Source organism: Raphanus sativus, chromosome 2 (assembly GCF_000801105.2).
Source record: "Raphanus sativus cultivar WK10039 chromosome 2, ASM80110v3, whole genome shotgun sequence".
Taxonomy (NCBI): domain Eukaryota; kingdom Viridiplantae; phylum Streptophyta; class Magnoliopsida; order Brassicales; family Brassicaceae; genus Raphanus; species Raphanus sativus.
This window is the reverse complement of record NC_079512.1, coordinates 7,888,179-7,915,939: the sequence shown is the minus strand read 5'-3', so window position 1 is coordinate 7,915,939 and position 27,761 is coordinate 7,888,179. Positions and strand designations below refer to the sequence as shown.

Here is a 27,761-nt window from a genome sequence, read left to right as displayed (position 1 = left end):
ACTAGATCCGCCACCAAAATGCGAAAATCGTATGATGCTTCTTAAGCCGAACTTTTACCTCTATATGGACGGTACAACGTCAAGTCAAAGCCGGTCGACCATCAAAGGAAAGGTGTGATGCCGGAAGAAGAGATAAACCACAAAAGAGAAAATGGAAAAAACACAAATCGAAAGGGAAAGAATAGAACCGGACCGACGGTGTCTATAGGAATCCACTCCGTCAGCCAGAGATTGCAAGTCATGACGGTTTTTTAGAGAGAAGGCAGAGCGATTTTTAAGAGAGAGATGTGTATTCTATAACACCCGAAAAAGAACTTCTAACACCTCATGTAAGTTTGTCTACCATTATGTATTTTTAATTTTTGAAATATGCTGGATTGTAAAGTGGGTGAAGAATTTTTTTAGATAGTTGAGTTTTTTCCATGTGGAATGCAAAAGCTGGTCCATTTGCATGTAAATACAATCAGATGATAAATCAAATAGTTTGTAATAAAATTACACATTCAAGATTTTATTTTTAAAAATACCGGAAATGGAACGCTATCTATTTAATTATCTTTTTATAATTTCGAGGAATCTAGTATGATAGAATAGTCCATAAATTTAAAGCAACATCATAATTCATGTACCAAACAGATAGTGTTCCAGTCATATGTAATTCGAATGTGAGGCGTACATCATCTACTACCTTGGACACTTTGCAAAATGCCTGTCATGTTTCATGCGCCATATAGTGTTCTGCCAATTTTCTTAAAAGAGTGTTTTTCACAATGGTAAGAGAAGTCTTTCAATGTATAGCTTGGAGAGAAACAAATAACAAAAAGTCACGTAAAATAATACTGACATCCTAACGTCACTACTGTGCTGAAGTATTTGACTTGGTCCTTAGGCTCTTCATCATTTCCACCTCATTTATATTCTGTTGTCTCTTATTAAATCACACTACCTCTGCTTTCCTTAACACAAACCAAACCAAAAAAGAAACACCGTACATAGATGAAGCAAATTATGTCTTATGTTTCCGCTTCTTCGATGGTCCTGTTCTTCATCTTCTTCCTATTTCACCCTATTCCTTGTGTTGCAAGTAAACAAGAACTTGGAAGGTGTGAGACCCTGTTTCAGTGTGGGAACATCACGGCCGGTTTTCCTTTCTGGGGTGGGAATCGTGACAAACTTTGCGGTTATCATCCATCGCTGGAGCTTCACTGCAACAAAGACATCACCTCTTTAACCATCTCAGATCAAGAGTTCCGTGTTCTACATATAAACCAATCACCTAACACTCTTAGACTTGCCAGAACAGACCATTTGGGTTCTTTTTGCTCCTCTAACTTCACCAACACAACCTTGCCTCCAAAATTATTCAAGCTTTCTCCAACCTACAAGAGTGTCACAGTAGTCTATAATTGCAACCCTTTTGGTCTCCACTTTCAGGGATATAAATGTTCAAAAACAGGTTGGATCTTTGTGTCTGACAACCCTGGGAGTTACAATTTCTGCCTTGCCGGTTTCACCGCGAACGTTCCTAGGAGTTTCGTTCCAAAAAGGAAAGACCTGGCCGATTTGGAAAGTATTCTACAAAAAGGATTTGAGGTGAAGGTGAAGATCGATAAGAGCGAGCATGAGCATGGCAAATACGGTCCACACCATCCACCAACTGGTAAGTTTCTTATGCGTCACTGTCATATCCTTAACAACTTATGCTGAAGTAGTGGTTCTACTTCTAAAATGCCTAAGACAACCACTCGGAGCATGGTGGTTAACTCAATATAATTTATTGAGTTTTTAAACACTTAATTTTCGACATATCAAACAAATAGTAAGCTCTGTAGTCTCAAGGTCCTATTTGTTCCGATTTTCCTCTGTCAAATTCCACATTTTAGACAATTACTAATGAGCTTAAATAGAGTCTTTTACAATAGTAAGAGAAGTCTTTCAAGGGTTTATTAGCTTAAAGAAAAGAGTTAACAAATGATTAAAAAGTCTTTCCCCCAAGTCTAGGCTTCTGTCATTATCCCACTTTGACTTAGTCTTCTCTCACTCTTTCCACACAATCTTTATACTTATCTCTCTCTCTGTTTTCTTAATCACTTCCTCTGTCTTCTCAACACAAACCCAAAGACACACTAGTGTTCTGTGTTCATAGTCAATCAAATCATGTACTATCTCCCCACTTCTTCTCTTGTCCTTTTCTTCCTCGTCTTCTTCTTCTTCTTCTTCTCCTCCAACCATCTTTCTTGTGCTTCAACTAAAGAAGGGCTTGGGTGGTGTGAGGCTATGTTCGAGTGTGGGAACATCACCGCTGGGTTTCCTTTCTCCGGTGGGAGTCGTCCCCAGTTTTGCGGTCATCCATCTCTGGAGCTTCACTGCTTTCACAACAAGACATCTATAATAATCTCTAATCATCTGTACGATGTTCTCCACATAGATCAAACATCTAAGACTCTAAGACTTGCCAAAGCAGAGCTTCGAGGTTCTTTTTGCACCGCTACATTCACAAGCACAACGTTGCCTCCCGATATCTTTGAGCTTTCACAAACCTCTCAGAGCCTCACTGTGTTTTACCTCTGTGACCGTAACAATTGGTACAACTCGAGTTATACATGTCTTCATAGAGGTCCTGTCTCAGTGTCTAAAAACCTTGATTACCACAAATCCTGCCAAGACAGTTTCACAATTAACGTTCCCAAGAGCTACGTACCGGAAGAGAAAGAGTTGAATCTGAAACATTTGGAAAATGCTTTGCATGAAGGGTTTGAAGTGCATGTGAAGATTGATGAGCAACCATGTGAAGAATGTGTGTCCTATCATGGAATCTGCAGCTTCAAAAATACAACACAGATCTGCTGCAAGAATGACTCATCATCAAGATGCAATCCACTCCATATACCTGGCGGTAAGTTTCTCATACATCACCATCATCGTTTCATAGGCCATTTTCTTTTAACTAGAGTTGCGTCAACAATAAACAAAAATTAGGATGATTATTCATTCTCCTTGATTTTTTTTTACATTAGTCACATCGCATAGCTTGCTACTTACTAGTGAGCTTCAAAGAGAAGGTGAGGCTCTTTCGTTTAATGCGTATACTTCTTAATTTTATCACCCGTCAGTTTCCAGTAGTAAATGGTCATTGTGACTTATTTCACACTCCATTTCTAAGAAATTTCTTATAGATTCTCTGTAGCAGAAAAAAACAACAATGACGGAAAGGGACTGCGTGCTGGTCCTTTTTAGAAAATTCCAACCACATGACTTTGAAGTCGTCGTACAGACACATATAATAATAATATATCAAAGAAGGACCCAACTTTGTATAGTGCAAAGTGGGAACCCATTTTATATTCTATAAACAATGAAGAAAAAAAAATCGTTTAAACCACTATTCATTTTCATCGTTTACCAATATGTGCTGATTCAAAGTCTTCGTTGCAGGCCACCTAATTCCAAAAAACCTATACTATAAAACACCAGAAAAACATATTTAAAACGATAATAAGTGAAGACTTGGTCAAAAGGACCAAACACAGGTTCCTTTGGTTTCAACTCTTAACAAAAACTAAGACATTCATCATTTCCTTCATACAGTATTTTCTTTCTTCACCGTGTTCCTAGTTGACCTCCAATACAATGATCAATCTCTTTCTATCCCCCCAAAAAATTATGTTCTATAGAATCATATGGATGCTGTTTGTGATACCTTCCTGTGTTTTCTCAGCTAATGAGCTTCACAGACTCTGCAGTCAACCGTTTACCTGCGGCAATCAGAACGGTCTCTTGTACCCTTTCTGGACATCTGAAAGAAAAGACTGTGGCCACCCTGACTTCGAGCTCAACTGTAGTAGCGGATTCGCAGAGCTTAGTATCTCCTCCGTGAAGTTTAGAATCTTAGAGGTGAATTATGAATCTCGTTTCATAAGACTAGCAAGATCGGATTATATCGGGGATCTTTGTCCCAAAGATCCTTTAAACGTGCCATTCGACGAAAGCGTCCTTCCACTTGTTCCTAACACCACTCAGCTAACAATTTACTACGACTGCAATCAAGACTTCTCAGGGTATGTTTCTACTTACGTTGGAGCGCTTGCTTGTGATGATGTTGATGGCAAAGGAAATTATTATGTAACGAGAAACCTCTCTTCCCCTCTGCTTCAAGGAAGTCGTGGTGTTTTTAACGACTTCAGAGAATTTTGCGATAAGAACGTCAGTATTCCTGCATATGGTCCCGCGCTGACCACACTGCAGACATCTTCAAGCAGAGATAATCTAAAGAAGGCTCTCGAAGAGGGTTTCGAGCTTGGACTTAACCAGGAATGTTCGAGGTGCTTCGCCCTTCAGGGTGCTTGTGGATATAATCGGACCTCAAATAGATTCGCATGCTATTACATCGTCGAGCCCAATGTCCGTGCCAGGAAAAAAGGTAAGATTTCTTTCCTACATGCATGTTTTAAATCCCAAATGTTCATCCCACAAGTACCACCGTTTATCCCTCTCCCAGATCTCCCACCCACTACTGACCAAACAGAGGTTTCAACTATTAATGTTTCCATTCCAGAGTTCTTTATTTATACCTAACTGACCTTTTTTTCCTAATGCCATTCAATTAATACAGGTGTCTCTCCTGGAGCTATAGCAGGTACTTACCCTTCTCCTCATCATTCACTAAACCTGATTCAGTGATTTGATTACCATATACCACATGCAACACTATATAGCATCATAGTCTTATTATGAAAGTTTTTTTTTTCCTCCCTCTCTAGGAATCGTTGTTGCTTCGGCATCGGTGCTGTTATTCCTGATAGCCGGAGGCTTGTTCTGTCTAATCAGACGTAGAAGGAAAACACAGACAGATCAATACACAAGCAAAGACTTGCCAGTAACGTCTTACTCAAGCAGAGAAACATCAAGCTATCCAACTTCCACAACAATCTCCGCCAGCAGCAACCAGTCCCTCCTCCCCTCAATCTCAAGCCTCCCCAACGGAAGCACCTACTTCGGAGTTCAAGTCTTCAGCTACGAAGAACTCGAGCAAGCCACCGATAACTTCTCTAGAGAGCTCGGCGACGGCGGCTTCGGCACCGTCTACTATGGTAAGAACCAATGATTCTGCAAAAAAAAACTTTACATTTTAATCAAAACATCTTTTTCTCTAAAAAGGCATGTTGAAAGACGGACGAGCCGTGGCCGTGAAACGGCTCTACGAACGTTCTCTAAAACGCGTGGAACAGTTCAAGAACGAGATCGAAATCTTGAAATCCCTCAAGCACCCAAACCTCGTGATACTCTACGGCTGCACCTCCAGACACAGCAGAGAGCTCCTCCTCGTCTACGAGTACATCTCAAACGGAACTCTCGCCGATCACCTCCACGGAGACCGCGCCGCGCCTCGTCCTATCTGCTGGCCGGTTCGTCTAAACGTGGCCATCCAAACCGCCAGCGCGTTATCTTTCCTCCATGAGTCAGGGATCATACACAGAGACGTGAAGACAACCAACATCCTCCTCGACGAGGACTACACCGTCAAAGTAGCCGATTTCGGCCTCTCGAGGTTATTTCCAATGGATAAAACTCATATCTCCACAGCACCGCAAGGTACTCCGGGTTACGTGGACCCGGAGTACTACCAGTGCTACCGTTTAAACGAGAAGAGCGACGTTTACAGCTTCGGAGTCGTACTAACAGAGCTAATCTCGTCAAAAGAAGCAGTTGATATCACGAGGCATCGCCACGATATCAACTTAGCGAACATGGCAGTGTCCAAGATCCAGAACAACGCGGTGCACGAGCTGGTTGACCCGAGCCTGGGGTTCGCGAAGGATCCGGAGGTGAGGAGGAAGATGATGGCGGTGGCTGAGCTCGCGTTCAGGTGTTTGCAGCAGGAGAGGGAAGTGAGGCCGTCGATGGATGAGATCGTGGAGGTTTTGAAAGGGATCAAGGGGGAGGAGGAGCCGGATGTGGTGGATATTGAGGGGAGGGGAGGAGATGACGTTGGGTTGCTGAGGAGTAGTAGTGTTCCGCCGCCGATCTCGCCGGAGACTGATAAGTGGACGAGTAGCTCTGATACGGCCACGAGTTCATTTTGAGAGACTTAATTAATTAGGGTCGTTCATCTGTGATATAGAGACACTGTAACTTTTTTTATTTACCTCTGTTTTTTTTTTAATTGTTTTTTGGGCTATGCAATCCTTACTTATTACTAAACTAGTATTTGGTCCCGTACTGCGTACGGGTAAATAATTCTGTAAAAAATATGTATTTCTTGGTTCAAATATACCAGCAGCATATAGATTGTCTCTCGCTATTCCTAGGTGCCAAGATACAGAGAAGATATCTAGATATTATGACAACTTCACCAATAATAAACAAATAATCTATATTAACAATAAGCTAAAGTACCGCTATTATTTAAAAATATTACCTTAATTTCTTCTGCAAGTCAAGGATTCCAATATGCCATCTTCACGTTCTTTAATGGCATGATGAGCTAGTTTTTTTTTCCCTATATCCATAATATCTCAAAAGTTAAACCCAAAAGAAATCAGTAATTTAAAAAATTTCCATGTTAAAAGAAAGAAAAACTCAAAAATATTTACTGTAATATCTCCATGGTTTAATTAATTATTAAATCGTTGGCTCTTCCTCTTGCTATGATAATCCATAAACAAAATTCAAACTGAATCATACAAAAGATGAATTGAAAGCATTACCGTTGAGAAACAGAGAAAATCGATTTGAATAAACAGTAGTCATAAAACTATCTTGATCTTTGTACATTCAAAAACCAAAGAAAAAAAATGAAGAAAAAAAATGATTAAGAAATATGGAGAGAGAACAAATACGAAAAAAAATCAGTCAACTGATGATTATATAGACATGAATTGTTTTGATCGTGCAATAAAATTAGGAGTAGTGGGATCCTTCATTGCGAGGGAGTTTTTTTTGTTTACAGTTTCTTTTTTTAAAAAAAAAATTAACTGATTCAGATTTTATAATTACGTGGATAGTTAGTTAGCTTTATTTTTTTTTTTCACAAATTTTTTGTCAAATTTTGCCACATGTGAAGATTTGATTGGAGAGATGACTTGTGCTTTAGTATATAGGGATACAAACATCCGTACGGTCGGATGTTCGTTTTCATTTTTATTTTTAGTTATATATATTTAATTGTTGATTACATAATATAGAAATCTTCTTATCTATTAAAACAACTAGATCGTTTTCCGCGCTACGCACGGATAATTACTTTTATATTTTACTATTGATTTTGTTGCGTGAATATAAAATATTATAGAATATAGTTGTGCTCTTAAACTATTAAAATTATATGTTATGATATAAAATGGGAGACTTTCTCTGATTTATGTTGTTTAAGGGTTGTATATAACCTTTTTTACACATTTTATAATAATTTTTATTAGTTTGACAAAATACAAAGACTGAATTTTAAATTCAAAATACATTATCTAAGTAAATCTCACATATAAATTTATAATATCAATATGAGCTGACATATTATCCTTTTCGAATAAGTCCTAATGATTATAAGGTTGTATATATTTTAAATATATGATATAATGCTGGAAATGAGTTGTTATGTAGAGAGATACATTGTTAAATTATTTAGTAGTGTAAGAAAATATTTTTGATTTGTATGTGTGAAGTTGAAATGGGCTCAACACACTCTTATACTTGCATCTCTTCAAAAATTGTTTCATTAGTGGGCTCCCAACTTTAGACAGTAGATTCATCTTGCGGTTTTTCAGCTGAAACCAAACTCTCACTCTCACTCTCAGTTTGTACCATAATATCTGAAACAATGTTGAGATCAGCTTATTCTATTTCAGTTTCCGAGACTTCATCAGATAAATCTTCTTGTCCTGAATTTTTTTCCACATTCAATATCCCCATGTAAGTAGGGGTGTTTGTATTTGATAATTAGGGAGGAAAGAATTTGTGGGTAATAATATTATTAGAACAACAATGATGTATTCAGATTCAAGTTGACAAAAATGAATAATATACTGATATCAAATGGTTTACAATACCGACGAATACGAATGAGACTAAATGGAAGGTAGATGTTGGCAGTAGCTGAACGTGATTGCCGATTGTAGTTGTGAGGCGAGAAGCTATGGTCTGGAATTTTTAGTATGGTCTTCTTTATTTTAATCATTATTGTCGTATGGTTGTGAGGTCTTTTTTTATTGTTTGGTACCACCATAATTAGGAAATTTGTAAATTTGTTTTACCCCAAACAATACATTTTTAGCAAATAGATTAATGTTTTCAATTATAATACATTTTTTAGCAAATAGATTAATGATTTCAATTATAATAGATTAATATTTTTTTAGTATTAGAGATGTCATATAATTTATATATAACTTGTCTAAATATTATACTACACAAATGTATTACTAAGCATAGTAATAATCAAATGTTATGAAATTGTTCAAAACATTCTAGTGATAAATCAGTTAAATGAGGATTTGTCTTACCTCCAGTAAGAAGATGGCGACCATTAGTATGGAATCAACAGAACCTAAATGGATCAAGTTATGGACATATCAAGATGGTGGGTTGGAGATGGTTTCCCCATTCAGTTTGGGGTGACCCTTAGTATGGAATCAATAGAACATTTAGCAGTTGAACTTATGATTAGGTTATGGACATGAAGGTCTGCTTAAAAATATTTACACTTTAGGCGAGATGTGGAAAGGTGGTTATATGATCAGATTTAGAACTTGAATAAATCAGCAGAGTTTTTTTTTTGTGGTGTCCGTTATTGACATCTTAGATGGGTGAGGGAGATGGACTTCGTTACCAATATTAGCTTTCTTTTTAAGGAACGGAGATGTAAATATGATAAAATAGATATTCTCATAATTAGATTGATCTTTGCCACTGATTCAGTACGTAATAGTTTCTGTATATCACGTCCGCCAAAGGGGAATGAATATTGTTCATTTGACTAAGGTTCTTGATATTAATATCTCTAGAGTTTGACTACTATTCTAACAGTTACGAGACTATAAACAGAATAGAGAAATTGCAGCTACATAGCAGCAAAGAACACTATGTGAGAAGTTACCATTCCAGAAGGGCTATCTAATATCAGTTTTCAAATTAACAGAGAAAGAGTGATGCATAAATAGCAAACACTCAGCAGAGAAACCACAATTATAATTGAAAATACCAAGTGATTGTTTTAAAAGCTTATAATCATCACCTAATAAAAAATTACTCAATATGTAAACTGATTGCAGGGGAAAAAAGGAAAATCAAACACTGAAAGATGTTAACTAAAACGAAAGCCTTTAGCCAATGCTCATACTGAAGAAATTACCAAATATTTTTTATTTTCCAGTACCTCCTCCAAGGCCTCCGTCTCGTCTACTCTCACCACCTCCGCAAGACAGGTTCATTCTCCCCGCCGCTCTCCTCCGCCGCTTCTTGCTGGGACGCTTTACAGTCCTCCATCTCCGGGTTCCTCCCTCGCTTTGATGTCAGATCAAGATGTGGTTTCCAGACGCTGTGGATCTCACAGGGATGTATGAACATCCCCACGAGGTCTCAGTTCGAAGCCATGATCCCTAACTCCACGTTGAGTACGGCTGTGATGAGATGTAACCTCTCCCTTGAGAGTAATACTCCTTGTGCTTCCTGCACTCAGAGCTTGTCTGCGTTTCAGGCTTATCTCACTGAAAAAAAGAAAAATCAAACACTGAAAGATGTTAACTAAAACGAAAGCTTTAGCCAATGCTCAAACTGAAAAAAGAAGACTGAAACTGCAAACGAAGGGGTCACCACTCTGAGATGAGTGGTGAGAGCTCTCATTTCCATGTTTAGGACCTTTGCTTTCTTTGGTTCGTCACTGTGACAGGTACTGTTATTCCCCTCATCTGCAAGATCTCGACAGCTGTGACAGGCTGCTTGAAGAGCACTCTGTTTTGCGAAGTTAAATGATTTGCAAGGAAGAGATCAAAAGGACAACCTAAAGATCCCAGTTCGAGCTATATGAAGTTCAAATAGATAAAGAACAAAATTCTCCAAGGTTAACGTCACAAACAGGAGCAGAGACGTCTGAAATGATGATCAAGTAAGTTTCATATTAGCAACCGTTGACAAACAATGTGGAAAACATTTAGCTTTGTGATTAGCAATGCTAAAGGGGGAATGATTACCTCCAAGATGTTTCGTGTTCACCGTCGTGACTAAAAGCAAGGTGGGAGTGTTTTTATAGGCTGTAAATTTCTTGCAGAAGTCTGTTGCAGTCTTTTCCCAAAAGTAAAGCTTCATAACAGGTCCCTGTAAAAAGTTATCAATGAATGATTAATTGCAGTAAAAGAGGTCATGATTCTAATAGCAGGAATTACAAACTCTTGTGATTGCAGATGAATCATAACACATGGAGTGGTTGCTATTTCCACTTCGTCAAGGATACAACACTCAATGTGAGACTGTCCATTGACCAGTTTCATGTTGCCAACTGCATCTACAACATTGTTCAGCAAGAGTATAAGTCAGAATGTGGCATGAAAAAAATCAGTCTAATATTTTATCACCACCTGAAACAAAAATGCCCATTCAGTTATCGTAGACAACAAATATCATTACCACTATACTACACTTTGAAGTAAAACAAAGCCAAGGTCGAAGGTTAATATATGTTCTATTAAACTTGACAGACACAATATTCAATCATGGACAGATAGATCTTTCAAGAGTTATTTCAAAAGACTGATTTAAAATAGTATAAAGAGAAGCCAAAACTCTAAAAGAGAAAGGAAATTGTTTACGAAGAAACATACAATAACCTTGCATCTTCAGAAGTATGATAAAACATACACTTTTTGAAAGATGAAACGGTTGATAAATGCACTGAACAAAAAAACCTAAAGTCATACAACAATATAACTCAGATATGATATGAAATATTAGAAATTTTTTAATTTGTTTTACTTAAACTCAGGCACTCTTCCTCCAAAAAGCTCACAACTTGCAACTAAGAAAGATAATGTATTAGTAAAAGGTCATGCCTACAACTTTCAACACAAAAAATGCTCGTCAACAGTAATAAGACAAACTCAAAACTCTAACCAATTTAGAATCGAGATTTCTGTATCTAAGTAGGAAGAAAGGCTAAAAACTACATCCAATCATAAAACAATGGGTTTCGTGGGGACCTGGTAAGATATCTTTGAAGAACATAACTTCTTGATCATTGGAGGAGAGGAGACAGGGGACTTGCCGTTTGGTTTCATGACCATGCTTGAGCTTGATTTGAGTAGGTTCTCAGGTTATGGTGTGTAGCAAGTGAAGAAAGAACAGTATATAAAGAGTGAGAGAGAGGGATGCGAAACGAATTCATTAAGAGAGAATTTTAGAAAACTATTGATTGATAAGAAGTGGGAACGCGGTAACGGATGTTGCAAGAAGTCGAAGTGGAGAAGACGAAGTGAGGAAGATAAATCGATAGAAGCTGCTGGAGATTAGGTTACTCAAGTGGATTCCTTTTGGGCCAGAATAAAATAGTTTTAGGCCACGGGAAGAAGCCCATCGTAGTTGATTTTCTGTGAGGGTGTGACGTGTTTAATAACCTTTCTCTCATTGGCTGATTTATTGATCTGACGTGGACATGCTAAGAGTTGAGATTATTCTCCTTTTAGTATAGGTATGATATACATCTTATAAATTGGTCAATATAGTATGTAAAAATATCAAATGGATCATTACTAGTTAGTATTTCAATTATTTAGATCTCAAAAAATATAGAAACTGATTTTTTTGGAAGAAAAAACATATGTATGTTTCTAAATCTAACAAAGACTTTAACCCTCTTTTTTATTGTCTATTAATTTTTATGCGTATGTTACAAATGTACGTACAACTTTGACATAATCATAAACATTTTAAATATATGATTTACATGATTTTAATTCTATATATAATGTAACTCTATGTTTTTTGTTTAAGTTTTTATTTGAAGTTAATAATATATAAAGAATACATTTTAATTTGTTATAAATTGTCATTACATAATAATATAATTTTAAATTCGGTAAAATAAACTTATAATTTGGAATAATCAAATAGACAACACCCTGCAAAATATATATTTTTAATTTCTACATTTTGCAGGAAAAATATTTTTTAAATTTATTTTTTTATTTCTTTTGTCATCGAAATAAACTTTTTTAAATATATATATTAAAATTTATTTAGTTATAAAATAGAATATTTATTTTAGGATCATTTAAAAAAAATACAATTTAGCATATATAATTTTAATATATAGGAGGATTTTATAAATAAATATATTATTATGTTCAAATAATTTAGAATTATTATTTTAGTTAATTTTATACATGGTTCACGTTAAACCCCTTTTAATGGTGTATCATATTTATAATACAAGATTTTTTTAAATAAAAAAAATTATTAATTTAATATAATATTTAGTATTTAATTTATGTAGTACTTTTATTTTAGTCTAATATATACTATAATTAGAAAGCTTATGAAAATAGCATAAGATTTTATTTTATTTTTCCTATGATAAAATTTTAATTTACATTGATTTGAATAAAAAATATACTACTAATTGCGAAATAATTTTTTCTCCGGGGTGATCAATTAAAGTGAGTTTGAGAGTAAACGCATACCAAATAAGAATCAATCATGATCATTTCAAGCCTCACAAGATTCTTCGAAAGACTTATTTAATTTATGTAGTACTTTTATTTTAGTATAATATATACTATAATTAGAAAGCTTATGAAAATAGCATAAAATTTTATTTATTTTTCTTATAATAATTTTTTAATTTACATTTTTTTGAATAAAAATATACTACTAATTTCGAAATAATTAATTCATAAATAAAAATATTTATATGTTTTTGTAAGATTTTGTTAAATTTTCTTTCAACAGAAGTTTTATAATTAAAAATAAAATTGAAACAATTTTATAGGTGAAGTTGTTATATGTGTTGATTATATAAGATGTGATATATTAATGATGTCAACATGTTAAGTATAAGTAAACTAGGTGTTTTCCTGCACTATGTGCAGTGATGAATTTTTTAAAAGTTAAATTTTATATTTAAAAATATAATGTATTAATATTATATATTTTATTATGTTTGACCAATAATTAATATAAATATCATTTAATTAAGCATAAAATTAAGAGAACATAATTTTTTATATTTTAAATTATATTTAAGAATATATATGTATATATAAAGAGTTAAAATCTTAGATAAAAAGTTATTTATTTCTTTTGGTTAAATGTATTAGATCAACTTGTACAAAAATACTAAAAATCATATAAAAATTGTATAGTTATCAAAAACTAAAACTAAACAATATTTCTATAATTTGTAGATATCTAAAAGAAACTAATGATATTACGATTAAATTTTTCTTTTTAAACCAGAAAATTTAGAAAATTTTAGATAATAAAAATTGTATAATTATAAAAGTAAAATTATATAATATTTCGAAATTCAGTATTTCATATTTGAATATATTTATTGTAGTGATGATTTATGAGTTATTACCATATTCTACAAAGTTTACCAAAAATATAAATCAATATTAAATGTAATATATGAGTTATTGCCATATTCTAAAAAGATTTCCAAAAATATATATCAGTATTAAATATAATTGTCCATGTCATATTTAACCATATGACATGTCATCAATCTTGATAGTCATGTCACAATATTTTTTTGTAAAAACAATTGTAGAGAGGAGATGTGGCAAATCACTTCGCAAATATAGATTAGGGGATAAAATATGATTTTTTAAGAAGGTCAATTTTTAGAAAAAATGACAAATAGAAGTTGTGACTTATATGTTAATAGAACAGATTTCAACATTAGGAGTTCTTGAACAATAAACATAAAAGTTGCACGTGACAATTAAAACCGAGAAAGATTGTTACATTATGAACCAAACATATACCAGAACAGAACTATGCGAATAAAAACAAAAGTATTTCGTTTTGAATTCAATTTTTCTCTGGTGTGATCAATTAAAGTGAGTTTGAGAATAAACACAGACAATATAAGAATCAATCATATGATCATTTCAAGCCTCACAAGCTTCTTCAAAGGACTCTTTGACTGGTTTCAATCATGTTTTAGAAAAAAATATTTGTTTTACAAATTTGTAGTTAACTACTTGAGTCTGCACCATGTGGGGACTAATATATATATAACAATTTTTAATTATAGTGTTTACTTTTGTAAAAAAATAAATTATTGAATTAGATACTAATTTTAAATTAATATTATAAATTAGAAAACTTTAATATTTATATTGGTAATGATTATACTAAATTATGTTCTTTTATTTTGTTTACGCGATGTAGATTTTGAATCAAAATCTTTTCTATAGTAATAATTAAATTAAGAAACTTGAAGTTTAAAATTAAATACTAATCGTATTTGTAGACCGAAAAAATGAATAGCTCTGACTATAAACAATCACAACCCATAAAACATCAAAAAAATAATAATAGCCAACAAACATTATATATTCTCTATAATTAAGGTTTTAAAAATAGTGAGACAAGAACACAAAACAATTATCTATGTATTATCTTAGATTATATTAATATTATGTTTATTATTTGTCAAACTTTTAGTGTTGTTTAATGTTTTAATCCTATTTCTTGATGATTTCATATATTTTTAACATTTTTAGCTAATTTATATTTTGGCGTTTACATAATATTTACTATTTTGGTTTAAAATATATTAATTTCATAATATTTGTGATTTTATGAATAAATTCATTATCAGAATAAATTTATTTGTGGTTATGATGTTTTTCATATACAGATATAAATTAATTTATTTTAAGTTAAGATTATGATTTTTAAATATTAAATATGTATTAAATATTTAATATAAGTATATAATTATGTTTAAGATATGCACATTATCTCAATCTTAACTTCAATATTGTATTAATCTGTATTTGAACCAATATTTTCAATAAAAATTAGAGAAACGGAATATAATATTACTCACAACAATTGTAAACTAAATATAAAATAAACAAAATAATGATATTATCAGTACATGTTGTTATATGATTGTTAATATTTATTATTAATTAAATATTCAAAATATCATGATAAGTATACATATTAAATATATATTTTGAAAATAATAGTATATATATATATCGGTAAGATAATTAATGTATATATATATATATTAAATTAAAAGTTTTAAATAATAATATTAATTAAACTAATGATTTATTCTAAAATCATGGAAAAGATAACAAGCAAACAAATTTAATTTTAAATTATAATACTAATTAAATTAATGGCTTATCATAAAATAATGGAAAAGATAACAAACAAACAAATTCAATTTTCACAAATAATAGTGTGTGTGTATATATGTATTGAAGAAAGTACTTTTCAACAAATCAGTTTTCCTTTCTCTACTATAAATTATATAGATTCAAATAAATTCGGTGTATAAATTAAGAAGGAATTCTGAAACTCTGTTACCTGAAGAAAAGCGAAGACAATTATGGTTTCTACGAAAGGTTCTTTGATTCTATACTTCATATTTTTTCTCCTTCTCCAGCACAAGTTTTTCAAGCCACCTCACGATCTACTACACGTTTAGCCACCGTTGATCCAAGCCATGTCAATCTTCAGGTCCAGTCAGTTGAGTCAAAACATGACGGTGACGGTTTTTCTGATAAAACAGTGGAATTAACTGTCGTTGTTAAGAGGGGTGGCGGAGGTGGACACGGCGGAAGTGGACATGGCGGAGGTGGACACGTCGGAGGTATACACGGCGGAGGTGGAGGTGGACACAGCGGAGGTGGAGGTGGACACAGTTTCGGTGGAGGTGAACACGGGGGGTGGCAGTGGAGAGAGGTCTATGGGAGGACGAGGAGTGCATCCAAGTTTTGGAGGAGGTGGTGGATCGCATCACGGTGGTAAGGGTTCAAGCGGCGAACGGAATAGTGTTAGCGTTTGGCTAGGTTTATCGACTTTAGTCGGTTGGTTTTGTTTTGGTTTTAGGAGTTTTTTTTTTTTTTTTTTTCAACAGGAGCTTTTTAGCGTAATAACTACTTAGCAAATATTTGGGTCGATTAATCCAAGTCAACAACACTCATAATATACGAATATTAAAATTATGAGTTATTCAATTTAAAACTAGGTTAGGTTAGGTTAATAAGCATACATTTATGTTTTCTTTATATAATCATATATATATATATATATATTAATATATATTTAATATATAGGATTGAGCATTTGTAATTGTAATTGTGGACCAAAAATCTATTTTGAATTTATGATCATTTTATTATATTATATATATAATATATATATATATAATATATATATAGTTTATTGAGTTATAAATTAGATTGAAATTTAAAACTCAATTGAGCCGGTTGAATCAGTTTCACCGTTGACCCAACTACAATGGCAAGTCAATATCCAATCCGATTTTCAAACATTGCTTTAAAGACTTATCAAATTTGTTGTTGTCTTTTTAATATTTTCATTTTCCATCTTATGTAAATTGTGAAATTCTAAAATTAGCGTAAAATTTTTAAGCCCATATCTATCAGGCCCATGATAAATTCTAGGGCTGGCCAAAAATCCGAACCCGAAAAACCAAACCGAACCCGATCCGAAAAAGTAGCACCGAACCCGAACCGAAATTGATTAAATATCCGAACGGGTTCAAAATTTCGGTATTTAAGGCACCGAAACCGAACCCGATCCGAACCGAAGTATTTTGGGTACCCGAATGTATCCGAAATAAATTTATATACTTAAATATATACATTATTTTTATATATAATGTATATTAAAAATATTAAAAATATATAAGATACCTTTAAGTTTTCCAAAATACTCGAAAAATATATGCAAATAGTCAAAAGTAAATGTTTAAAATAGCTAAAGTATACTAAAAACACTAAAAATAGTTAAATATCTATTGATTCTTTGTCCAAATATTTAAAGAAAACAATTTATATGTTAAATTAAGGTATTTTGACATATATGTTATGAAAATTTATATGTAATATATTATCTTTCTAGATTTTGAAAATTTAAAGTATATAATGAATTTTGAAAATTTAAAAACATTTTAAATGGGTTATCCGAATCCGAACCGAACCCGCAAAGATCCGAACCTAACCCGAACCAAAATTTAAAAATATCCGAATGAGGCTGAAATCTTTGACCCCGAAAATCCGAAACCCGAATGGACTGAACCGAAACCCGAATGGATACCCGAACGCCCAGCCCTAATAAATTCAAAGGTTTTTTAATCTAAAGTTACAATTACAAATGGTCCCCATTCATGATTATGCAAAAAATATATAGTTATATAGATATAAAAATTTCCATCACATATAAATATTTAATTTTTTAATACTATATGTTTTAGAGATCTTTGTTATATAAAATCATATTGTGCAAAGTGCACGTCTTATCATATTACATAAGTAATAAGGAATTCAACTGGATACATTCTATTATTAACCTAGATATGATTGTTAGTGATCTCTTAGTTTTTTATACTTCATCTATTTCATAATATTTGATGTTTTAAAAGAATTGTGGTACTTCAAATTATAAGATGTTTTAACATATCTAAACAATTTAAAATTTATTAAAATTTGTTTAACCAATTATATTTCATATTTTAATGATTGATTACATTATTTAAATTTACGGTTTTAATAATTTTTATAATAAAAAATATTTGTAAATTTTTTGTGTTCATAACATCAAGTATTATGAAACAAAAATGAGTAAATAAAGAGTGATAGAATATATTTGTCAGTCTATGTTGTTTTCGATAGTTCAAGTTAGTAGTTGGTTTTCTCTTGTTCTTGAAAACGGTTAAGATTATTTATATTTCGGAATGTTGAGTATAAAAAAATTCATTGATTATTTGGATGTTAGACCTTTTGTATAGGGTTAAAGAAAAGATAGCTGTGTAAGGCCTTTGGTGTAGAGAGACCAGTGTAATTAGCGCATCTTTATTGGTGTAAATTTTTATTGGTGTATTTCAACACATCTTAGGGTAGTATAATAAAAGGAAAAAAATTGAAATAGTGATAGAGATGTGTATCTCAAGGTCTTCCACAAGAAGTGTTTTGGTGGAGTTATTAGAATGACATAGCACTAAACTTCACATTCTATTTTATTTTCTTAATTCTTCACATTTAAACTATATCCCTCCACTTATCCTATTAAAGATGCTCTCATGATCCCCCAACATAAAGAAAAAAAAAATCATCAATTTATATTTAATTAGTAAAAAATCTTAAAACGGCCATGTTTTTTTTTCGCTTTATTTTCTTATAAACTAGAGGGGATACGAAAAGATAGCTGTGTATGGCCAGCCTTCATCCACCTAAGATTAATCGCTGAGACTTTGACTTTCTTTTTGAGCTCTGACAAAGGGGATATTCTCAACCTCTCAGCCCTTTCACCCATCGTTCCACACGCGCCTCCTTAGATATCTCACGCGCCGTGGTGCTTCCTCCTCCTCCTCCTCCTCTCCTCTCCCTTTTCATCCATTAATTTTTGCTCAATTTTCGTTCTTTCTCCTTTTCTTCAATCCTACAATTCGTCTCTGTTTGTTTATCTTTTGTCTTTGTCCTTTTCTCCATAAGATCTTGGAGAAAGTTAAAAAGAAAATTATATGGGAGGGGTGACGTCATCAATCGCCGCTAAATTCGCTTTCTTCCCACCAACGCCACCGTCCTACGAGGTGGTGGCCGACGAAAGCTGCGGCGGACGTCTGTACATCCCCGAAATCCCACGGCGCGACGACGTCGACGTCCTCAAGCTCCGGACACGCTGCGGGAACGAGATCGTGGCTGTTTATGTCAAACACTCCAAAGCCAACGGCACCACGATTCTGTATTCTCATGGTAACGCCGCCGACGTGGGACAAATGTTCGAGCTTTTCGTCGAGCTCAGCAATCGCCTCCGCGTCAACCTTATGGGGTAAACACTCTCAATTTAAAGATTACATCTTCCTTGCAAAGTTTGAGTCTTTAGCAAGAAAGATGTAATCTTTAACTATCTTGAGTCTCTCTCTGTGTTTGATTCATTACCATTGTTGTCTGATCAGGTATGATTATTCTGGTTATGGTCAGTCTACAGGACAGGTAAAGTCACGAGATTACTACTAATAAAGGCGTAAACTTTATGGGTTGTTTTTCTTTTTAATTGGGGTATGAATTGGTATTTGAATCAGGCAAGCGAGTCTAATACATATGCTGATATAGAAGCATCGTATAAATGCCTCAAGGAAAACTACGGCGTGAGAGACGATCAACTTATATTATATGGTCAATCTGTTGGTAGTGGACCTACCGTTGATCTTGCCTCCCGCACACCTAACTTGAGAGGCGTGGTTTTACAGTGTCCTATTCTCTCTGGGATGAGGGTTTTGTATCCTGTTAAATGTACATATTGGTTTGACATTTACAAGGTGATTTACTGGATGTTAATTTTGGTTAAATTTTTTAGCTGCTGGCTGCTCACCTGTGCATTTCCATGTTTTTTTTTACAGAATATTGACAAGATCGGTTCAGTAGCATGTCCTGTATTAGTAATCCATGTAAGTGACAACATCATCTGACTACTTTTCGTTGCATTGGCTTTTGTTGCCTTGCCTCCCTTTGCATGACGAAAGTGACTGTTATGCATTTATCTAGGAAGTTAAGTATTATGTTGGTCTTTTCAGGGAACTGCGGATGAAGTGGTTGATTATTCTCATGGTAAACGGCTCTGGGAACTCAGCAAAGAGAAGTATGAACCTCTGTGGATAAGTGGAGGTGGGCACTGCGACCTTGAACTGTATCCAGATTTCATTAAACATCTGAAGAAATTTGTTGCATCACTTGCCAACAAACAAGCGGGGAAATGAGTTATTTTCGAGGGGTTTCTAGAAACATTCTAGACAAGTTGGCTGGCGAAGTCAGTAGAAAAGTAATAAGCATGAAAAAATCCCAGAGGAGCGTTGATAGATGGTGTATAGTATTATAATGTGTCTATGTGGAATTTAGACTGGTATACTGCATTTCATCGATAAATATATTTACTGCTTATGTGATTTAAATTTAATAGGTTTAGTGATATTTCTTTCTTTATACAATTTTTACCTGAATACCACATTATATAATACTCCCTCTGTTTTTAAAAGATGCATGTTCTGGAAAAAATATTTGTTTCAAAAAGATGTATTTTTTATGTTTTCTATATAAAAATTGCAATTTTCAATAAAATTAATTGAATTTATTGAAAGACTATTGGTTAAAATGCATTGAAATTTGATAATTTCTAAAAACAATGCATGATTAATGTGTTTTCTTAATATGTGTGAAAACTCCAAAACATACATCTTAAAAAAAACAACAGAGGGAGTAGTAGTTTCGTCTTTGTAGTTACCAGAACCAGATAACTCTGACACAATAGTTAGGGTATCTTCTAGTTGAATCTAGCCTCTCGTCTTTATGCAATATTTAGTGAACATACTTCTGTGTAAACTGAAATGTCCTCTGAAACCGTAGAAGATTCTGGAAGAGGCGCTGTGGGGATTTGTAGAACAGGCCTAGGAGGGACTTCAAGAGCATCTAGACTTCCTTCCATCATCTCTACAACTCTATTCATGGATGGACGATCTGAAGGGGAATATTGAACACACCAGAGACCCACCAGTGTCATCTTCTTTGCTATCTCCTCTTCTTCATTGCTGATTCCATCCCCGGTAGGCGTTCCACTGTGTCCCTTCTCAAGATCCTTATAGATCCATTCGGGAAAGTACACTGAGCTTGCGCTAGATGCAGTGTCTCCAGTTGATGTTTTGTTTCTTGCTCCTATCATCTCAAGAACCAACATTCCATAGCTATACACATCTGACTTGTGTGACACTCTACCGTATACTCTTGAAAACACTTCGGGTGCAATGTATCCAATCGTACCTCTTGTGTCTAGTAGTGACAAGATGCTTTCTTTCCTCTCGCAGAGCTTAGCAAGGCCAAAGTCTGAAACTTTGGGACAAAGATTGCCATCTAAGAGTACATTCTGTGGTTTGATGTCGAAATGCACAATCCTTGTTCTGCATCCGTGGTGCAAGTACTCTAGACCACGAGCAACGCCTAATGCGATTCCATATAGTTCCGTCCAATCCATATCTGATGATCTCTTGCTTGAGATGAACTTATCGAGAGATCCATTTTCCAAAAATTCGTAAAGAATCGCTCTCTTGGTACCTTCAGCACAGAATCCTAGCAAGGTAACAATGTTGACATGAGATGTCTTGCTCATGCTTGCAACTTCGTTAACGAAGTCTTCACCGTTACCCGTTGTATCATTCAAGACTTTGACAGCAACCTTGCGGCCATCACAAAGGGTTCCTCTATACACAGTGCCAAATCCTCCTTTCCCAATGACTTCTGCAAATGACTTTGTAATTCTCTTTACTTGCGCGTAGCTATAGTGTTCTAGTGGAATAAGGGCCTTTAGATTAAGTTGTCTAGGAACTTCTGATGTCTTCCTTCGCTGGCTTATAAGGCAGAACAAACCTCCGGCTATAAGAATGATGGCCACCGATCCGGAAGCATACTCAATTCCTACAGATGAAAACAAAAACAAGGTTTCAAAGGAAGATTGTGCTGGTGTCTATAGGGGTCTATACTTGTGTTGCATGTGGTATATGGTAATCAAATCACTGAATCATGCTTATTGAATGATGAGGAGAAGGGTAAGTACCTGCTATAGCTCCAGGAGAGACACCTGCATTAATTGAATGGCATTAGAAAAAAAGGTCAGTTCGGTCTAAATAAAGAACTATGGATCTTAATGGAAACATTAATAGTTGAAACCTTCTGTTTGGTCGGTGGGTGAGAGATTTGGGAGAGGGATAAACGGTGGTACTTGTGGGATGAACATTTGGGATTTAAAACATGCATGTAGGAAACAAATCTTACCTTTTTTCCTGGTACGGTCATTGGGCTCGACTATGTAATAGCAGGTGAATGTACTTGAGGTCCGATTATATCCACAAGCACCCTGAAGGGCTAAGCACCTCGAACATTCCTGGTTAAGTCCAAGCTCGAAACCCTCTTCGAGAGCCTTCTTTAGATTATCTCTGCTTGAAGATGTCTGCAGTGTGGTCAGCGCGGGACCATTTGCAGGAATACTGACGTTCTTATCGCAAAATACTCTGAAATCGTTAAAAACACCACGACTTCCTTGAAGCAGAGGGGAAGAGAGGTTTCTCGTTACATAATAATTTCCTTTGCCATCACCATCATCACAAGCAAGCGCTCTAACGTAAGTAGAAACATACCCTGAGAAGTCTTGATTGCAGTCGTAGTAAATTGTTAGCTGAGTGGTGTTAGGAACAAGTGGAAGGACGCTTTCGTCGAATGGCACGTTTAAAGGATCTTTGGGACAAAGATCGCCGATATAATCCGATCTTGCTAGTCTTATGAAACGAGATTCATAATTCGCCTCTAAGATTCTAAACTTCACGGAGGAGATACTAAGCTCTGCGAATCCGCTACTACAGTTGAGCTCGAAGTCAGGGTGGCCACAGTCTTTTCTTTCAGATGTCCAGAAAGGGTACAAGAGACCGTTCTGATTGCCGCAGGTAAACGGTTGACTGCAGAGTCTGTGAAGCTCATTAGCTGAGAAAACACAAGAAGGTATCACAAACAGCATCCATATGATTCTATAGAACATAATTTTTTGGGGGGACATAAAGAGATTGATCATTGTATTGGAGGTCAAGTAGGAAAATGGTGAAAAAAGAAAATACAAAGGAAATGGTGAATGTCTTAAGAGCATCTGAGTCTCGTCTCAAGAAGAAGAGTCCTTATGAATAATATTTTAGAATTTTTAATTATTATTCGTTTTTCTTTCTTCAGATTAAAATAAAAAAATATATGAACCAATCGCGGACCGACGCGTGTTAAAGATTCTTTAAGGATTGATCCTTATTTAAGGATTTTAAGGATCGAAACCTTAATTTTGGTGGAACCTACCAATTATTTAATTATTTTGTCCCTAAAAACTCTCTCTTAAGGATCTCCGTTGCGGATGCTCTTAGTTTTGTTAAGAATTGAAACAAAAGGAACCTGTGTTTGGTCCTTTTGACCAAGCCTTCACTTATTATCGTTTTTAATATGTTTTTCTGGTGTTTTATAGTCAGTGCCGGTCCTGAGATATTATAGATCCAATACAAAATGAAAATTATAGGTCCTAAATCATTAAATAAATAGAATTTTAAAATAATTTATGATTAAAACTATAATTTTTTCGAAACTAATACCTGTTTATCAGTTTTAAAAGTTAATTTTCTATTTATTTGTTTATAATTAAGAAACAAAACTTCAAATTTTATTTTCTAATATGTTTGAGATACTATTAAGATCCATTTTATATTTTGTTTTACCAATAACAAAAGAAAAGGTTTATAAGATGCAAAAATCATGGGTAAATGATGAAAATGAATAGTGATTTAAACGATTATTTTTGTAAAGAAGTTTCCTAACTACATGAATTTTACGTTAATATACATGACACATGTAAGAAGTAAATGATAATATGATGGTAACATGACAATTGAATTTAAGATGAGTTTAATTGATCTTTAAATTAATGGGATCAATCTGTAGTTTATGAAACTTTATAAATTTAATTAATTTTATTTATAAATTTAATAATTATTAAACTTAATAAAATTAATAATTTATTAAACTTAATAAACTTAATAAATATATGGATTCCTAAACATAATAAAATCTAAAATTAATTAATTAATTTTAAACTTAATAAAGTTATTAAACTTAATAAATTTAATTGACTTTATTAGTAAAATTTATAATTATTTAAACTTTATAAAATTAATAATTTAAACTTAATAAACTTAAGAAAAAAGTTTAATAGATTTATAAAATTAATTAAATTTATATTAAATTTATTAAATTTATCAAAATTATGAATTTATTAAATTTATATTAAATTATGAATTTATTAAATTTATATTAAATTATAAATTTACTAAGTTTAATAAATTTATTAAATTATTATGTTTATTAAGTTTATGATTAATTTATAAATTTTAATAAAGTATTCAATTTATTAAGTTTAATAATTGTTAATTGTATTAATAAAATCAATTAAGTTTAATAATTTGATTAAGTTTTAAAAATTATTTTGTTTATTAAGTTTAATAAATTATTAATTATATTAAATTTAATAATTATTAATCTTATTAATAAAATCAACTAAGTTTATTAAATTTTATAAATTACAGATTGACTCCATTAATTTAAATTAAGATCAATTAAACCCGATTGTAATGTTGCCACCATATTAGTATTTACTTTGTACATGTGGCAGGGAAAATAATCATTTAAATCCTCAACTATTTGAAATTGACAAGTTTAATCCCGAACTATCAATTGCATGATTTTATTCCCCAACTAACAATTGATTTGGCAAATTAGTGATCGAAAAAGTCAATTGTGAAGTCATAAACGATTCTCGTTAGTTTTATATCAATTATCTCCGGCATTGAATTTGAAAGAAACAAAATCTCCAAATTCAAATCTTTAACTTTGAGTGAAGACGATTTCTGATGACGGAAAACGGTTTCCGATGACGGAAAGCGGTATCCGATGCAATCACGAAAAAATATCACCAGAAACCGTTTTTCCGTCATGAAAAATCATCTTCAGTTAAAGTTAAAGATTTGAATCTAAAGATTTGAATTTGGAAATTTCAAAGTTTTCAAGTTTAATGCACATTTTTAAATTAAAAGCATGCAAATAGACATAAAATTGAAATAGAGTAATAATGATAGCGTTAACCTTGATTTCGTTTGTATATGGTCAGCAAAGTAGTGCTCTGAGAAGTAAGCTATCTCATCGTTGATATATGACTCAACAATCGAGCCAGCCGCAAATCTTTTGTTTTTTGTTTTCGCTTTCAATTTTTTGAAATTCCTTTCATGAACATACATCCACCTATATTGCACAGGTCCTCCTAGTTCAGCTTCGTAGGGGAGATGTATAGGTAAGTGCTCCATGACGTCAAAAAATAATGGTGGGAAGATCTTCTCCAAATTGCAGATGATCAAAACAATATTCCGTTTAAGCATTTGGACGTGATTTTTCTGTAAGGTTCTCGAGCAGAGGTCGCGGAAAAATACTCCAACCGCTACAATATTCAAAATGCATTTCTTAGTAATATCTACTATAATTATAAAGATGTTTCATTCAAAATAAATAAAACAATAGCTAATTAGTACCTGAAAGCGCAAGATGAACGTTTTGGTCTAGGAGTTCTGAAAAGATAAACGGAAGTAGTCGCTCCATAAAAACATGGCAGTCATGACTCTTCATACCAGAAATTTATTGTTCTCTAAATCAACACAATTAGCTAAGTCTGAAGCATATCTGTCTGGAAATTTAACTGCATGTTTCACACATTCCAATAAACGTTTTTTTTCATCTTCGTCCAGCATGTAAGGAGGAAATGGAGCTTGACCAGCAGTATCAACATGTAAGTGTGGCCGATCACAAAATATTGCCATATCCAATCTTGACTTAATTGTGTCTTTCGATTTGCCCTTGACATTCATAAGAGTATTGATGATGTTGTCAAAAAAATTCTTCTCTATATGCATCACATCAAGATTATATCGGAGTATCAGATCCTTCCAGTATGGCAACTCCCAAAAAATGCTTTCCTTGTGCCAGTTATGATACTTCCCATAACCTGGCTTCTTCTTTTCATGACCATTTCCACCGCAAACGCTAGTTTTCGGTGGATTGACACCCGATAACCGCTCTGAATAAACTTGCTCACCAGTCAAAGAATCAGGTGGAAATTCATTTACCGCGCTTTTGCCCTTCAAGAAGTCCTTTTTATTTTTCCTTAGTGGATGATCATGAGGAAGAAATCTGCGATGACAATCAAACCAACACGTCTTCCTTCCATTAGGTAGATAAAAAGCCTTTGTATCTTCCATGCAAATTAGACAAGCCAATTTACCATGGGTCGTCCATCCTGATAGCATGCCATACGCTGGAAAATCGCTTATCGTCCATAGTAACACAGCTTTTAGATTAAAATTTTGATTCAATGACACATCGTATGCTTCAACCCCAGTTGACCACAATTCTTTTAACTCGCCGATCAAAGGTTTAAGGAAGATATCAAGACTAGCTCGCGGATGATTTGGTCCAGAATTCAGAATTGTAAGAAACAAATACTATGTATTCATGCACATATCAGGGGGTAGATTATATGGAGTCAGGATCACGGGCCACAATGAATGATTACGAGACATCCCAAATGGATTGAATCCATCAGTACATAATCCAAGATAAACGTTACGAGGTTCTTCGGCAAACTTGGGATGTATATCTTGAAAATTTTTCCATTCCGCCGCATCAGATGGATGACACATTTCCCCCTTCTTTGCTTTGTGCTCAGCATGCCATCTCATTGCTGCTGCTGTCTTCTTGCTTTGATACATTCTCTTCAGCCTGTCAGCTATAGGTAGATACCACATACGACTATATGGTACTTTGGTTCTGCGTCTTTTGTCTTTAGGCTTCCATCTTGCTGCACCACAAAATTGACACTCTTCCCACTTTTCATCTTCTTTCCAGAAGATCATACAATTGTTAATACAAACATCAATTGCATGATATGGGAGTCCTAAATTGCGCATCAACTTCTCGGTCTCGTAGTGTGAATCAATTGCTGTGTTTCCTTCTGGTAAATAGTCTGTCAACATTTGACATACTGAATCCACACATTTTTCACTGTTTTGCAAGACCCGAGCAGCTAAGGATAATTGTGACTGCCCTTCACGACAACCATCATACAAAGGATTTTGTGCTCCTTCTAACAAATCGTAGAACTTCTTCGAATGGTTGCGTTGCGGGTCTACTACATTCTGAAAACTATCATTCTCTTGATAGTTTTCAAAACTCACATTATCCCGAAATGCATCATTCATCATATCCACATAATTATCCTCATTACCAACTTCTTGATCACTACCACTTAAATGTGTCGGATCAACATAACTCGTTCCTAATGCGATATCAATTTCTTCTCCATGTTTATACCAAAAATAATAGTCTGGCATAAATCCTCTATTATATATATGTCTCCAAATTTTTGTTCCCGGGAGAAAATTATCGTTCTGACAAACAGCACACGGACAGAAAAACTTACCGCCATTGCTTTGTGTTAGAGACTGGCTGTTTGCGAATGTCATAAATTGTTCCACCCCCGCTATGAACTCTTCCGAAAATTTTCCCGTTTCCTCATCGATCCTCTTATACATCCACTCTCGAAAATTTGAATAATTGTAATGTCCAGACATTATACAACAACTTAAAACTCTCGTTTTTATGATTTTTTTTTTCAATTTTTGTTCGATTTCTTTTTTTTTTTGTATGAGTGAGAAGAGAATAAAACGACAATAGGCTGTATATATATATAAAAAATATTGCGACTAATATGCGACTAAATTCCGACTGCAAATAAAAATTAGGTACACCGACTAAACAATGTTTACCACGTGTTGTACCGGTTTTTCCCAACTATTTTGCGACCGATTTATGACCAAACGTTCAGTCGCAAAATAGTCACTGATTTTACGACTAATCAACGACTAATATTCCCCGACCATTTTTTAGTAG

The 27,761-nt window shown here is 33.7% G+C and overlaps 3 protein-coding genes and 1 long non-coding RNA gene across 9 annotated transcripts; 2 read left to right on the top strand and 2 right to left on the bottom strand.

The window, feature by feature from the left end:
• Positions 1-955: 955 nt before the first annotated feature.
• LOC108842209 (LEAF RUST 10 DISEASE-RESISTANCE LOCUS RECEPTOR-LIKE PROTEIN KINASE-like 1.4) lies at positions 956-6,301 on the top strand. 3 transcript variants are annotated; one of them, XM_018615050.2, is made up of 5 exons: positions 956-1,660; positions 3,719-4,420; positions 4,613-4,636; positions 4,761-5,090; positions 5,158-6,301. In XM_018615050.2, exons 1-5 carry the CDS (start codon positions 997-999, stop codon positions 6,081-6,083), a joined length of 2,646 nt encoding a protein of 881 aa, XP_018470552.2. In that variant the 5' UTR covers positions 956-996; the 3' UTR covers positions 6,084-6,301. The 3 variants fall into 3 exon arrangements, with proteins under 3 accessions (XP_018470552.2, XP_018470551.2, XP_056852761.1); XM_018615049.2 differs by lacking the exon at positions 956-1,660 and adding an exon at positions 1,712-2,896; XM_056996781.1 differs by lacking the exons at positions 956-1,660; positions 4,613-4,636 and having other exon boundaries at positions 2,916-4,460; positions 4,738-5,090.
• Positions 6,302-9,117: 2,816 nt separating this feature from the next.
• Positions 9,118-16,079, bottom strand: LOC130498918 (uncharacterized). Of its 2 annotated transcripts, XR_008937950.1 has the most exons (5): positions 15,541-16,079; positions 10,381-10,495; positions 10,185-10,308; positions 9,853-10,083; positions 9,119-9,701 (listed from the first exon to the last, which is right to left on the bottom strand). It is a non-coding gene; the product is annotated as an uncharacterized LOC130498918 (long non-coding RNA). The 2 variants fall into 2 exon arrangements; XR_008937949.1 differs by having other exon boundaries at positions 9,118-10,083.
• A 2,303-nt stretch (positions 16,080-18,382) lies between these two features.
• On the top strand, positions 18,383-20,143 carry LOC108841771 (uncharacterized). Of its 2 annotated transcripts, XM_018614533.2 has the most exons (6): positions 18,383-18,552; positions 18,693-19,029; positions 19,157-19,193; positions 19,283-19,519; positions 19,601-19,648; positions 19,775-20,143. In XM_018614533.2, the coding sequence occupies exons 2-6, from the start codon at positions 18,722-18,724 to the stop codon at positions 19,955-19,957; spliced, it is 813 nt and encodes a 270-aa protein (XP_018470035.1). In that variant the 5' UTR covers positions 18,383-18,552; positions 18,693-18,721; the 3' UTR covers positions 19,958-20,143. The 2 variants fall into 2 exon arrangements, with proteins under 2 accessions (XP_018470035.1, XP_018470034.1); XM_018614532.2 differs by having other exon boundaries at positions 18,383-19,029.
• Positions 20,144-20,339: 196 nt separating this feature from the next.
• Positions 20,340-27,503, bottom strand: LOC108842211 (LEAF RUST 10 DISEASE-RESISTANCE LOCUS RECEPTOR-LIKE PROTEIN KINASE-like 2.5). Of its 2 annotated transcripts, XM_056996763.1 has the most exons (4): positions 27,292-27,503; positions 22,020-22,721; positions 21,802-21,825; positions 20,340-21,662 (listed from the first exon to the last, which is right to left on the bottom strand). In XM_056996763.1, the coding sequence occupies exons 1-4, from the start codon at positions 27,440-27,442 to the stop codon at positions 20,542-20,544; spliced, it is 1,998 nt and encodes a 665-aa protein (XP_056852743.1). In that variant the 5' UTR covers positions 27,443-27,503; the 3' UTR covers positions 20,340-20,541. The 2 variants fall into 2 exon arrangements, with proteins under 2 accessions (XP_056852743.1, XP_018470555.2); XM_018615053.2 differs by lacking the exon at positions 27,292-27,503 and having other exon boundaries at positions 22,020-23,401.
• Positions 27,504-27,761: the final 258 nt, after the last annotated feature.

Excerpts from the sequence above, each read along its gene's own strand:
- LOC108842209 (XM_018615049.2), top strand. The coding sequence starts at position 2,158 with ATGTACTATCTCCCCACTTCTTCTCTTGTCCTTTTCTTCCTCGTCTTC. Across the intron at positions 2,897-3,718 it reads TCCACTCCATATACCTGGCG|CTAATGAGCTTCACAGACTC; the intron begins GTAAGTTTCTCA and ends GTGTTTTCTCAG. Across the intron at positions 5,091-5,157 it reads CTTCGGCACCGTCTACTATG|GCATGTTGAAAGACGGACGA; the intron begins GTAAGAACCAAT and ends TTCTCTAAAAAG.
- LOC108841771 (XM_018614533.2), top strand. The coding sequence starts at position 18,722 with ATGGGAGGGGTGACGTCATCAATCGCCGCTAAATTCGCTTTCTTCCCA. Across the intron at positions 19,520-19,600 it reads ATTGGTTTGACATTTACAAG|AATATTGACAAGATCGGTTC; the intron begins GTGATTTACTGG and ends TTTTTTTTACAG. Across the intron at positions 19,649-19,774 it reads GTCCTGTATTAGTAATCCAT|GGAACTGCGGATGAAGTGGT; the intron begins GTAAGTGACAAC and ends TGGTCTTTTCAG.
- LOC108842211 (XM_018615053.2), bottom strand. The coding sequence starts at position 22,881 with ATGCTCTTAAGACATTCACCATTTCCTTTGTATTTTCTTTTTTCACCA. Across the intron at positions 21,826-22,019 it reads TGACCGTACCAGGAAAAAAG|GTGTCTCTCCTGGAGCTATA; the intron begins GTAAGATTTGTT and ends CAATTAATGCAG. Across the intron at positions 21,663-21,801 it reads CTCTCCTGGAGCTATAGCAG|GAATTGAGTATGCTTCCGGA; the intron begins GTACTTACCCTT and ends TTTCATCTGTAG.